At 34.2% G+C, this 12069-nt stretch overlaps 1 protein-coding gene across 2 annotated transcripts in view; it reads right to left on the bottom strand.

The window, feature by feature from the left end:
* Htr2c (5-hydroxytryptamine receptor 2C) overlaps window positions 1-12069 on the bottom strand; it is a 223523-nt gene that overhangs the window by 100084 nt on the left and 111370 nt on the right. For both annotated transcript variants that reach the window (XM_075957546.1, XM_075957547.1), the window contains exons 3-4: window positions 9787-9891; window positions 6363-6679 (exon numbers count right to left, since the gene is read on the bottom strand). In XM_075957546.1, the coding sequence (XP_075813661.1) occupies window positions 6363-6679; window positions 9787-9821 (352 nt within the window). In that variant the 5' untranslated portion in view covers window positions 9822-9891. The remainder of the gene's footprint in view (window positions 1-6362; window positions 6680-9786; window positions 9892-12069) is intronic.

A 12069-nucleotide genomic window follows, 5' to 3' on the forward strand; every position in this document is an offset into this window, starting at 1 on the left:
ATGTCTGAAAGACACTTGAGGAAATGTTCGACATCCTTAGTCATCAGAGAAGTATACATCAAAACAACTCTGAGATTCCATCTTACACCTATAAGAATGATCAAGATCAAAAACACTGATGACAACTTATGCTGGAGAGGTTTTGGGGTAAAGGGAACACTCCCGCATTGCTGGTAGGAATGCAAGCTGGTATAGCCCCTTTGGATATCAGTTTGGCAATTTCTCAGAAAATTAGGAAACCACCTTCCTCATGACCCTGTAATACTACTTTTGGCTATATATCCAAAAGAGGCTCAATCGTGCCAGAAGGACATGTGCTCAACTATGTTCATAGCAGCATTATTTGTTATAGCTAGAACCTAGACACAACCTAAATACCCTTTTACCAAAGAATGGATAAGAAAAATGTGATACATTTACACAATGGAGTACTACACACCAGAAAATAATAATAAAAGCATGAATTTTGCAGGCAAATGGATGGAGCTAGAAAGCATTATTTTGAGTGAGGTAACCCAGACCCAGAAAGACAATTATCATATGTACTCCCTCATAGGTGGTTTTTAAACATAAAGCAAAAAAAAAAAAAACAGCCCACAAATCACAATCCCAGAGAACCTAGACAACAATGAAGACCCTAAGAGAGACATATATAGATCTAATGTACATGGAAAGTAGAGAAAGACAACATCTGAGTAAACTGGGAGCATGGGGACCTTGGGAAAGGGTTGAAGGGGAGGGGAGAGGCAGGGAGGGGAGCAGAGAAAATGTAGAGTTCAACAAAAATCAATAAAAAGGAGAAAATTTAAGTGTAATTGAAAGTTCACTTATTTACAATTTTCTTTATCCTTAAATTTATTATATATATATTTTATAAAAGTGTTTTAAAATTATTTGGGTTCCTTATTTTTATGCTACTCATTTCAATGTGATTATGTTATTGATTTCAAATATTTTATTTTCATTATATTAAAAAATCTTTCTTTTTAATGCTCTGAATATAATATTAATAATAATCATATATAATAATGCTTGGAATATTATAAATGCCTGATCTTTCAAAGTTTGATAGAATTGCCATGTGAAACTATAGTGGTTATTGTGGAGTCCTTACTTATCAGTTTACTCTTGTGCTGAAACTGCTTTCCTTATTTTTATATGTGAAGTATTAAATTTGGTTAGGCTGGATTTTACAGAGAAATAATTATTTTTCATTTTAATAGATGTTCATGTAAGTCTGCAAAACAATCTCAAGCTTTTATTTATTTCATTTTTAGGGATTTTTTCCCATTTTTTTATTATATATATATATATATATATATATATATATATATATATATATATTTTAAGAAGAATACCAATCCAAATTCTCACTTCCCTCCTCCCATTCCCTCCACACACCCTCCCACCCAACCCACCTCTAGTCCTAAGAGATGGTAAAGCAGTTTGCTTTGTGGAAAGTCCAAGGTCCTCCCTACTACCTCTAGGCTGAGCAACTATCCATCTAAAGAAAAGAGGATCCCAAAAAGCCAGTACATGCAGTAGAGATAGAGCCCAGTGCCACTGCCAGTAGCCTCTCAGTCTGCTCCAGCCATGCAACTGTCAACCACATTCAAAGGGACTAGTTTGGTCCTATGCTTGTTCCTTCCCTCTGGCTGGAGTTGGTGAGCACCATTAGCTCAGTTAAACTGTTTCAGTGGATGAACCCTTCATGGTCTCAACCTTTTTAATACAATCCTTTCTCCACTTTACATAGCTATCACAGTTCCCACTACCTCCTCTCTTCCTGCTTTCCTCACCTTCCCTCCACCCCACCTCCAATCCAGCTCTCAGAAAGGGAAAGGGTTACCATGGGGAGTCAATCATGTTTGACACTTCACTTGGAGGCAAAACAAAGACCCTCCCCTGTATATCTAGGCTGAGCAAGGTATCCCTACTAAATAATTATTTTGTTATTTCTCCATTGCTATACTGTCTATATAATCTCTCTTTGCCCTTGTTTATACTGACAAAAATATATCTTAAGAAATAGGTTTTAATTTCTAATTTATATATATTTATTTTTTCTATTCTTTGTCAAATCAATTACTTCTATTATCTCTCTTTGAATTCATTCCTTACATTTCCTTGTTTTGTGGTTCTCCAGAATTACTTTAATAAATATTTATTTGTACATTTTAATTTTTCACAATAAATGAGAATAGGTGTATGAATTTTCCTCTGATTCCTATGTAAGTGTATCCCATAGTAGTTACATGAAATACTTTTGTCAGCAAACTTGAAGTTCCTGGAAAGCCAAGGCTACACAGACAAACCCTGTCTCGAAACAACAAAATATTGAAATTTATTTTTTAACTTCAAGATGAAATGGTTTTTAAAACTTTGTCATTTAATACTTTCTAACATTATTACTTTGTTATTAAAAATTACTTTTGTAATATTTCGGTTTTTCTAGTGACCTCCTTTTGGCCTAATCTATAATTTGCAGGGATTTATTGAAGTTGGCCTGGCCTAGCTGCCTGAGAGGCATGCATCATGGGTTTTTCAGGGTTTTTCCATGGTTCCTGGGTCACAATGTGCCTTCCAGTTCCTGAAAGAATGATGTGCTCCCTCAGGTAGTAAAACTTTTGGGCCATTTTGTGCTTCTGTATGACAGGTCAGTTGGTTTTAGACGTTAATCTTGTGTACCCTGTATGACTTGCAGACTTCACTGTATCTTGGAAACTACAATTGTATTGATCCTGGCAACTGCCATTAAATTCTGTTTCTGATAAAGGTACAAAAAGTCTGACTGATCTCAATAAAATTGTCACAGCTTCTGCTATGCTCTAGTCCCTACAACCTGGCCTGACTTCATTCCTTGTGGCCATATCAGGGAACCTTGGCCTGGTAAGAAAGCACAGGTACTTACGATAATTAATGTTTGTGAAAACGTCTTGCACCTTAAGAAGATACACTCTGTAAATGTGCAAAGCTCAATATATATCATACGTTAAGATCTGCACTCTTATTTATTTTGTACTGCTCCCACCTACTCTCTTGACAGTCTCACTATATAATTCAGGCTGACTTTGAACTCACTTTGTAAGTCAACATGGTTTTGAATTGATAGTGATTATGGTGCATTAGCCTCCTGAATGCTGAAATTAGAGGTACAGACTACCATCACCCTTTCTTCTCTTCCCTAGTCTTCCCTTGTATTGAGAATGATATCTTCTAATTGTTCCTTTTTTTGAATATTTTCTTTGTAAAATTTCATTGTTATAGTAGATGGCACAGATTTTTTCACCTGGTACATATTCACTGTTAATTGTGTCTTTTACTATTAAACATTAATTTAACTCTTATTGTTTACATTTAAAATTGAATTTGGCGGATAGCAAAATCACAATGTCTAGTTTAATGACTGCTTTGTTTGTATACTTTGTTTCATCGTTTTACTTTAGCCATTATGAATCACTGCTTCTGTCTGTGGGACCACTGGCAGTGAGATCAGGATCTATCCCTACTCTTGGACTAGTTATTTGAAGCCCATTCTCTTTGTAGGGATACCTTGCTCAGCATAGGTATAATGGGGAGGGCCTTAATTGTCCCCCAAAGTGATGTGCTAGACTTTTTTGACTTCCTACTGAAAGCCTTACTTACCCTTGCTGAGGAGTGGATGGTGGTTGTGCTGGTGAGGTGAAGGAATCGGTTGGAGGGGAGGGAATGGGAACTGGGATTGGTATGTAAAATGAGAATGTTGTTTTTTTAAAAAAAATTAATTAAAAATAAATCATTGCTTTTCATGGTACTATGTAATAACAACTTTTCAAAAAGAAATAATTAGTTATATTCTCAGTTACTAGATTGCTATTTTAAAGTATTTTTATATGTTAACATTTAATTGCATTTTAGATGCTTTATTTTGACTTTCTTCTGTTTGATTTTTGTTAGCATGTAGTTATCATGCAAAATAATAGGCTACACTTGAACTATATACTTGTGTATATATGTATACACGTGTATATATTATATATATATTAATTTGATCATATTTGCCCCTAATTCTTCACATTAAATGCCAACTTCTTGTCAAATAAACATCCTTAAACCTTCATATCATTTATTTATTTATCCATTGTTTAACTAACTAGATTCCTCATCTGCGAAGAAATAAATGATGTTTGTTTTTCTGGGTTTGACATAACATGATGAAATTTGCAGTTAATGTCTTATATTATTTTTTTTTTTTCTAGACAGGGTTTCTCTGTGGCTTTGGAGCCTGTCCTGTAGGCCAGGCTGGTCTCGAACTCACAGAGATCCGCCTGCCTTTGCCTCCCTACTTATATTGTGATTGTCTATTGTGCTCTATTTAATGACGATGATGCAAATGAGCGACGTTTGCATCTTTGTCTGTTGCAGGTTGGTTTCTTTGTAGGGCTTTCTATGCATAGCGGAGAGCAGTGTGGGGAGATTTGATGTTCTTACATGTAACAGTTTTGTCCTATAAAATACCTTCTTACCTCTTCACCCTTCCATTCTTCTTTCTTCTTCAAATGTCAGTTCTCTCTTTTGCGTTCTTTCTCTTTCCTTTTTTCACTTTTCACTCCTTTCTACTTCTAGGAAGTTACTTTTTTTTTTTTAGGAAGTTACTTTTTGTTGAGACTTATGCACTTCTAATTCTGTGACCTGAAGCTTATCTTAGAAACTTCCCAGAAGGCACTTTTTAACCGTGTTTTCAGATCATTCTCTGGCTTGCTAAAAATGCCCTTTTTACCTTGGTTATGCCATTTTTAAGTTGCCTGGCCTTCATCTACCCCTCAAAAGCATTCAGTAGGGAGCTCATAGTAGAAACTATACCTTTGAAATTGCTTTCTTGGTTCATTTTTGTGACTTCTTCTTCATTAATATTGGAGAAGTAAAGGGCAAATGACCAGTGAGAGGTGAAATACTGGTGCTTTGAGGCAAACATGCCATTAGAACTCAGTGGAAAAAGGAAAAATGTATTTCCTAAGAATAACTTATAGAATAACTGATCCGATTAGGCACTGCCACTGTAGATTTTGAGAGATTACATTATAAACACATTGTTCTTCTTTTATGATTTTTAGACTAGATACTATTTTTATAATATTTTCTCTGTCTAATTCCATTATACATTTTAGGGAACTAGTTGGACCTCTGTCTTTTACTCTACAAGAAGATGAGTATATTAAAAATTAAAGTCAAATTGGGCTACCCACATATTAACAAATACATTTAAACTGGGATTTCAAATTTTGTGGTAAAGATACTTGTAGAAAGCCAAATATAATGGTTTAGTCCTGTGGGGAGAGCTACTTTGGAGCCTGAGGCTTGAAGAACACATGAATTTTAATTAACTAACTTATATTTATTATTAATGTTTCTAAAACTTTAATATTTTTCTTTTAGTTTTGTCTGTGTGTGTATGTGTGCTTTGCCTACATGTATGTTTGTGTACCACATGCATGACCTAGCGCCAGCAGAGGCCAAAAGAGAGCATCAATCAGATCCTCTGAGACTACAGTCACAAATCATTGTGAGCTCACAAGGAGATGTTGGGAAAAGAACACGGGTCCTCTGGAAGAGTATCCAGTGTTCTTGACCAGAATTTTATATGATTTTGACTTTTTAATTAAAAGTATTAGCTGAAGCCAAGACCTAGATTAAAATGAACATAGTAAAGAGATGGCAGAAAAAATCAGATAAAAAAACTGAAGTATCTGTAAAATCATTACTGAAGCTGAATCTTATAGTTGTGATATGAGTTTGTATTTATATACTCAGAAATTAATTTTTATAACTTGTCACCTTATAAAGTATGAATTATTCTGATTGAAGAAGAGCAATTGTTTTTGAATGCTCATTTTATACCAACTACTTTGTCAAGATAAAAAATTACTTCTGCTGGGTTATAGCTATGACTGTATACTTGTGTAAAGTACGTGAGGCTCTGAGTTCAATTCTCACTGGATTTGAAACATTTCTTAAAGTAAATTTTAATAAGTTTACTAATGTAAAGGCAAGTTTGACTTTTCTATTATATATTAGAGATGGTACTTAGAATCATACTGGCAAAAATATGCCATCATCCCATTTTGTATGGTTATCTATTATTTGCAAATGACATTGAGGAATAAAGTAGTCATGCATAATTTCAATATATTATAAAATGGTTGTTTTAAGTTTTAAAAATTCTACTATACTTTTACTTTTTGTTACATTTTTCTCTTAAACTTTGTTTTCCAAGTTGTATAGATAAATTATTTAACTGTATAAATGAGTGTCATGAGGTTTACACAAACTTATGGAGCAATCTGACTATGAGAAATGAATATAACAAATATAATTGTACTCACCATAAAGAATTGCAAGCAGCGACAGGGGCATTACAAGTAGTCCCACCAGCATATCAGCAATGGCTAGGGACATTAAGAAGTAATTGGTTGCATTATGCAGTTTCTTCTCCATGCTTACTGCCATGATAACGAGAATGTTGCCCCCTATTGTCATGATTATAATCACGACGATTGAAAGTGCTGGCCAGTTTTGTACCCCGTCCGGGAATTGAAACAAGCGTCCACCATCGGAGGAATTAAAAATGTCAGTTACTATAGCTGCTACTGGACTTATGGAAATATCGAATTGCCAAACCAATAGGCCGATTAGGTGCACACTGAAAAAAAGAAAAGAAAAGAACATCAGACTTCGCTTACACACAACATAACATTTATACTCTAAAATAACCTCCCCTCCCAACTACCTTGACCATGACTACCTCCATTCTCATCATTTCAATTTTTGTCTTTTAACTTTTACTGAGTGATTGCTATGAGTTGTACATATAGTTTAACAGAATATATATGCATAGTCACATTTGATTACATATAAAACCCACATGAGTTCAGTGCTGATTTATTACCATTATGTAGGTGGATAAAGAACGGAGCTATAAAAGGTTGTAACACTTTCTCAAGGCAATATAGCCAAGTAACTAACAGGACCAGGGGCCATCATAAGGTCTGATGTAAGACTATTTTAAAAGTTCACTTTAGTCCCCCAACACAATATTATTTAACTTAGTGTAATAGTTATTTTTCTTTTAGAATTTTGTTTTATTTTGTTATGTTAGATTACTTAAGACCATTTTTATATATGTAAAGTACTTTGAGAATGTTTCCCTCCAATATCTCAATACACTTTCTTTACTGTCCTGTCTCTTGTCCTTTTAGTCCCCTTTGTCCCTGAGACAGTTTTGTATCTATTTTGATGTCATCTGTTCATATTGATTATGTGAATCTATGAAGATGACTCTCTACACACAAGAGAAAATATGTCTTACATATCTTTCAGAGGCCGACTTAATGTTTTATTTTGTGTATTTTTAAAATCTTAATTTCTTTAGGAAAGCTGTGAGAGAAAAAAAGGGAGATTCTCTTAAAGGGTCTGGTGACCAGTCAATAAGAAGTTCATTTGTGTTGATATATGTAAAAGAAATTATAGGATCTCATCAAAACAATTTTATGAATGTATTTTGAAAGATGCTGTGACACATTCATTTCTATAGAACCATGTCCAAGCTCTCATATTTGCAAAGCAATTTTCTGCAGTTTTCAGTTTCTTGCTTTGGTTTTAAACTTTTGTTCTTTCTACTACCTGCCTCATTTGCGACCTTGGATTTCTAGGAGTTACTCTAGGCTTGAGAGTAAAGTGTGTGAAAGGTCCCAGGAAGAGAAATAGATAAGGCCTCCTGAGTAAACTGGGAGAGGGAGGTAGAAGGGAGAGGAATGGGAACATGAGGGATCGAGAAGACTGTGTTGGGGGAGGCATGGAGGGCCTTGAGCAATGACAAAGAGAACTTATTAGACAGAGCCATTATGGGGTTAGGGAGAAACCTGGTGTTAGAGAAATTTTCGGAAATCCACAGGATGACCCCAGCTAAGACTCCTAGCGGAGAGGGTGTCTGAAAAGGCCTTCCGCGTTAATCAGATTAGTGACTACCCCAATTGTCATCATAGAACCTACACCCAGTAACTGATGGAAGCAGATGCAGTGGCCCACAACCAAGCACCAAGCTGAGCTCCTGGAGTTCAGTTGAAGAAAGGGAGGTAGGATCATATGAACAAGGGGGGAGCAATAGCATTATTGGGAAAACCGCTGAGACAGTTGACCCAAGCTAGTGGAGGCTCATTGACAATGGACTGACAGGCGAAGAACCAGCCTGGGACCTAACTAAACCCTATGAATGTGGGTGACAGTTACCTGGCTTGATCTGTTGGGAAGGGGGGGGGGCTGGCAGACACATCAGGACCTATTCCAGGTACAAAAACTGACTTTTTGGAGCTCATTCCCTATAGTTGGATACCTCGCTCAGCTGGTGGGGGGCCTGGGTCCTGCCTCAAACTGCTATCTGAGATCTTGTTGACTCCCTAAGTAAGACCTTACGGGCTCTGAGGAGGGGATGGGCGATGGGAAGGGCGAGGGAGGTGGAAGAAGGGGTGGGAGGAAAAACTGAAACTGGTATTTAAATTGAAAAGTAAATTTTTTAGTAACAATATGAAAAAAGAAAAGAAGAAGTAAAATATAAAGAACAAAACAGAGTAATGTGTGCAGCTTATTGACTCCCATGGACAGAGTTAGAAATTAATATTGAGATATATGTTTTTATATTCTTCCTTAAACAGAGTCTGCCGGTAGGAATTTCCAACTTGGTGAGAATCTAAGACAAGGGAGATATGAACATTTCAATTTTGTAAATTTCAAACTAATTTCCACTATATTGATTTACTTAAGCAACAAATACAAATGTTCTCTCAAGATGTGAGCTCCTAAAGTGTGTCCAACAAAACCTGTAACACACTCATCTCCCCTGATAAAAATGATAAGATAATCACATTCAAAATTTCCTGCTTGAAAACATAATTTCTACCATCTGTCATATCTATCTATCATCTATCTATCTATCTATCTATCTATCTATCTATCTATCTATCTATCTATCTATCTATCATCATTCTCTATCTATCTATCTATCTATCTATCTATCTATCTATCTATCTATCTATCTATCTATCTACCCATCTATCTATTACTTTCAGATTTTGCACAGGAGCAAAGGGATTCAGGACTTCTCAGTGGTACTGTTCAGAATTTACACAATCTATTCCTCAAATAATAGGCTTGGGTTAAGTGAGATTTACAGTGACTTTGTTCTTGTATCGGATTCTTTAACTACTCCTTTACATTACATTCTGTTGAATCCAACTACTGACTCATTCCAGGGTCACAGTGTTTTGTTCTGTCCAGCTACATCCACAATCCCCGCCTTCTGATCTCTAGCAGCATCCACTATTCTTTATAAAATTAGATACTTACAATAACACCCCCTTTCAGCAACTATCTATCCTAACCTGACCTTAATCTTGTAACCATCATGTCTCAGTCATCCTGGCTTCGGTATTATAGGTATGCAGTACCATAATAAATAGCCATTTGATTCGTACATGAAGGAAAAGAAAAAAAACTCTCTAAGCTTCAGCCATGATACAAGCAGCCATAAAAATGGGATTATTTGAGCTGAAGCTATTATTCCCATATAAGAGCTTTAAAATTTGATTAGATGCATGATTATCCCTATTGCCCATTTATTATCTTTAAATAGGAAATATTAATCTTTTTTATATAGGTCATAGAGTTGTCTGGTCATATGCAAGCATTCTTATCACAAAAATAACCATATAATTAATCTTGTTGTTTTGTTAAAATAAGTAATAGAATCCTTACAGGAATGTGTGCACCGCGTTGCTCAGGTTCACCATGATTGCTTCAGTCTTAAGCAACCACAGGTTTAAATTGAGAATTTGGAAATTAACAAATTGGTTTCATTACCTAAGGAGAGAAAAAAAAGAAAAAGAACATTAGTTAAAATTGCACATAAGTTGCATATCAAGCAATTAAATAGATTTAAATGCTCTTATTATTTGGTAAGAAGGTTAGTACTCCATTTAACAAAGTGGCAAACATGTTTTACAGAAACAATAAAGAATGGCTAAGAACAATTCTTTTCACTTATTTACAAGCTCAAAAGTGTCTATCCTTATAAAATTTCTCATCTAGTGTCTAGTGATGTGTGACTTTACTGCAGATTCCCCTGTTATGGCATACAAAACTTCAAAACAGCGTTTTGAGAAAGGAGTTACAATTAGATCCTAGAGATTTGCAAATCATTGAGGAAACATCTACAATTTTAAATTAATTTGCATTTCTAAAATTAGATTTCATTTTATAGTAAAATGAAAAAAACCTGTAACAAATTTCAAGAATTTTTATAGCATGAATATATTTTTTTATATTTTCATTTTTCTCCAAAAGAAGCAATCTGCATTTATATAGAAAGTTCTATTTATACTTTTGCATTACCCAACAATATTCACCAGAGGGCAGCAACAACATTTATACCCCAATAAATATATCAGTCAAGTTTACCATAGTAAGTACAGCAGTCACTCTATGAAACAACTAGTTAGTAGATAATTAATATAATGATCAGTCCAAGCAGATGAGGTATTACGGAAAATTGAAAATGAAATGTTAGTTATATTAGATTATTTAAACAACATTCTTAGCTTCTTTTGTGGATTGAGATGTGAATATCTTCAAATAATTTATAAAAGAATTTCAGAGTGGATACTTTTTATTTCTATAAGTTGACTTACAAAGGATTGTTATTGATATAAAAATATTTATGCATTAAGTTACTCATCACTTATATTAGGTATGTTTAAATGCCACTTGAGAATAAATTGCAGAAGAAATTCATCTTTGTCGAGTGGAGTCTACCACTATCCATCTTTACCCAACATTTAGGAAGTCATTTATGTCCTAGTGAGTAACATGGCTGTCTTATCATTTTTCTTCATAGAGATTCAAAACTAAGACCAGAAAGATCAAAATAATCTGTTCTCTAGTGTGCCCTTTCTGGTTTTTGAGTTTGGATTTGACTACACTTTATCTTGCTACACCAAACACGTAATAATTGTGTTCTTAGTAAGTATATATAGAGATTTCAAGAGTCAAGAATTTTAAATTTTTTAAGTTGCAAGTACCAATTTGTCAATGAGAAGGCATGTGTGTGTGTGTGTGTGTGAGTGTGTACATGTGTGTGTGTGTGTGTTTAAATGTGTGTAAGACAGGGGCATTAAATAACTTGAGAATACAGCAGAACACTCTAAGATCTATTTTATGTAGTTTATGTATATATTTAAGGAATATAAAAATGACAGACTGTCTTTATAATCTTTCTTTGGTGGTCAGAGGCTTGGAAGCAAAATTTCACTAGAATAAAGTGTATTTCCCTGTTTCTCATCTCATTTAACATAACTTTTTTCTAGTCATTTGGTTTATCAATTTAATATGTTCTACCTTTATTTTTCAGCATCTATCTTTCAGTTCTATCAAAATCATTTCCTTACTCTAGTGAATATAAAAAATATGACTTCCTAGTGACTAGAGACTCAAAATTTTTGTGAGAGAACAATTTCAACAGACTGTTAGGCAATTTTTATCTGATAGGATCCCAACACAGAACACAGAAATCCCCTTTCTTTTTGAGATCTGGAAATAGGTGATGAAGAAAATGCTAAAAGGATAACAATAAATATCAACGTCTTTTAGCCTTTCAATTCTATTACTCTAAAATATCAAAAGCCTTTCCTTTAATAATACTAAAAATTTTAATATCCTTTTTAATATTTATTTTTCAAGCATTGAAAAATAGTATAATTAAGAGTAAACATATTGTAAAATGCACTCTGTTTCAATAAGATTATAGAAGAATAGTAGAAATTATACTTGCTATAGCTGCATATGTTCATGATCTTGTGAAACATTTTTATGTACACCCCTAGCCCTGTTAGAATTCAATTATTGTTTCACAAAATACTATATTTTCTTAAAAATTAGCCAACTATGTCCTTTTCCCCTTGGAAGTACAGACAAACTATTAAACAGCAAGTATTTAAGTATTTCCATTTCATTAAGAAAACAATAATCATAAGCATCTATTAT

The sequence above is a fragment of the Microtus pennsylvanicus genome, chromosome X (assembly GCF_037038515.1).
Source record: "Microtus pennsylvanicus isolate mMicPen1 chromosome X, mMicPen1.hap1, whole genome shotgun sequence".
NCBI classification, from domain to species: Eukaryota; Metazoa; Chordata; class Mammalia; order Rodentia; family Cricetidae; genus Microtus; species Microtus pennsylvanicus.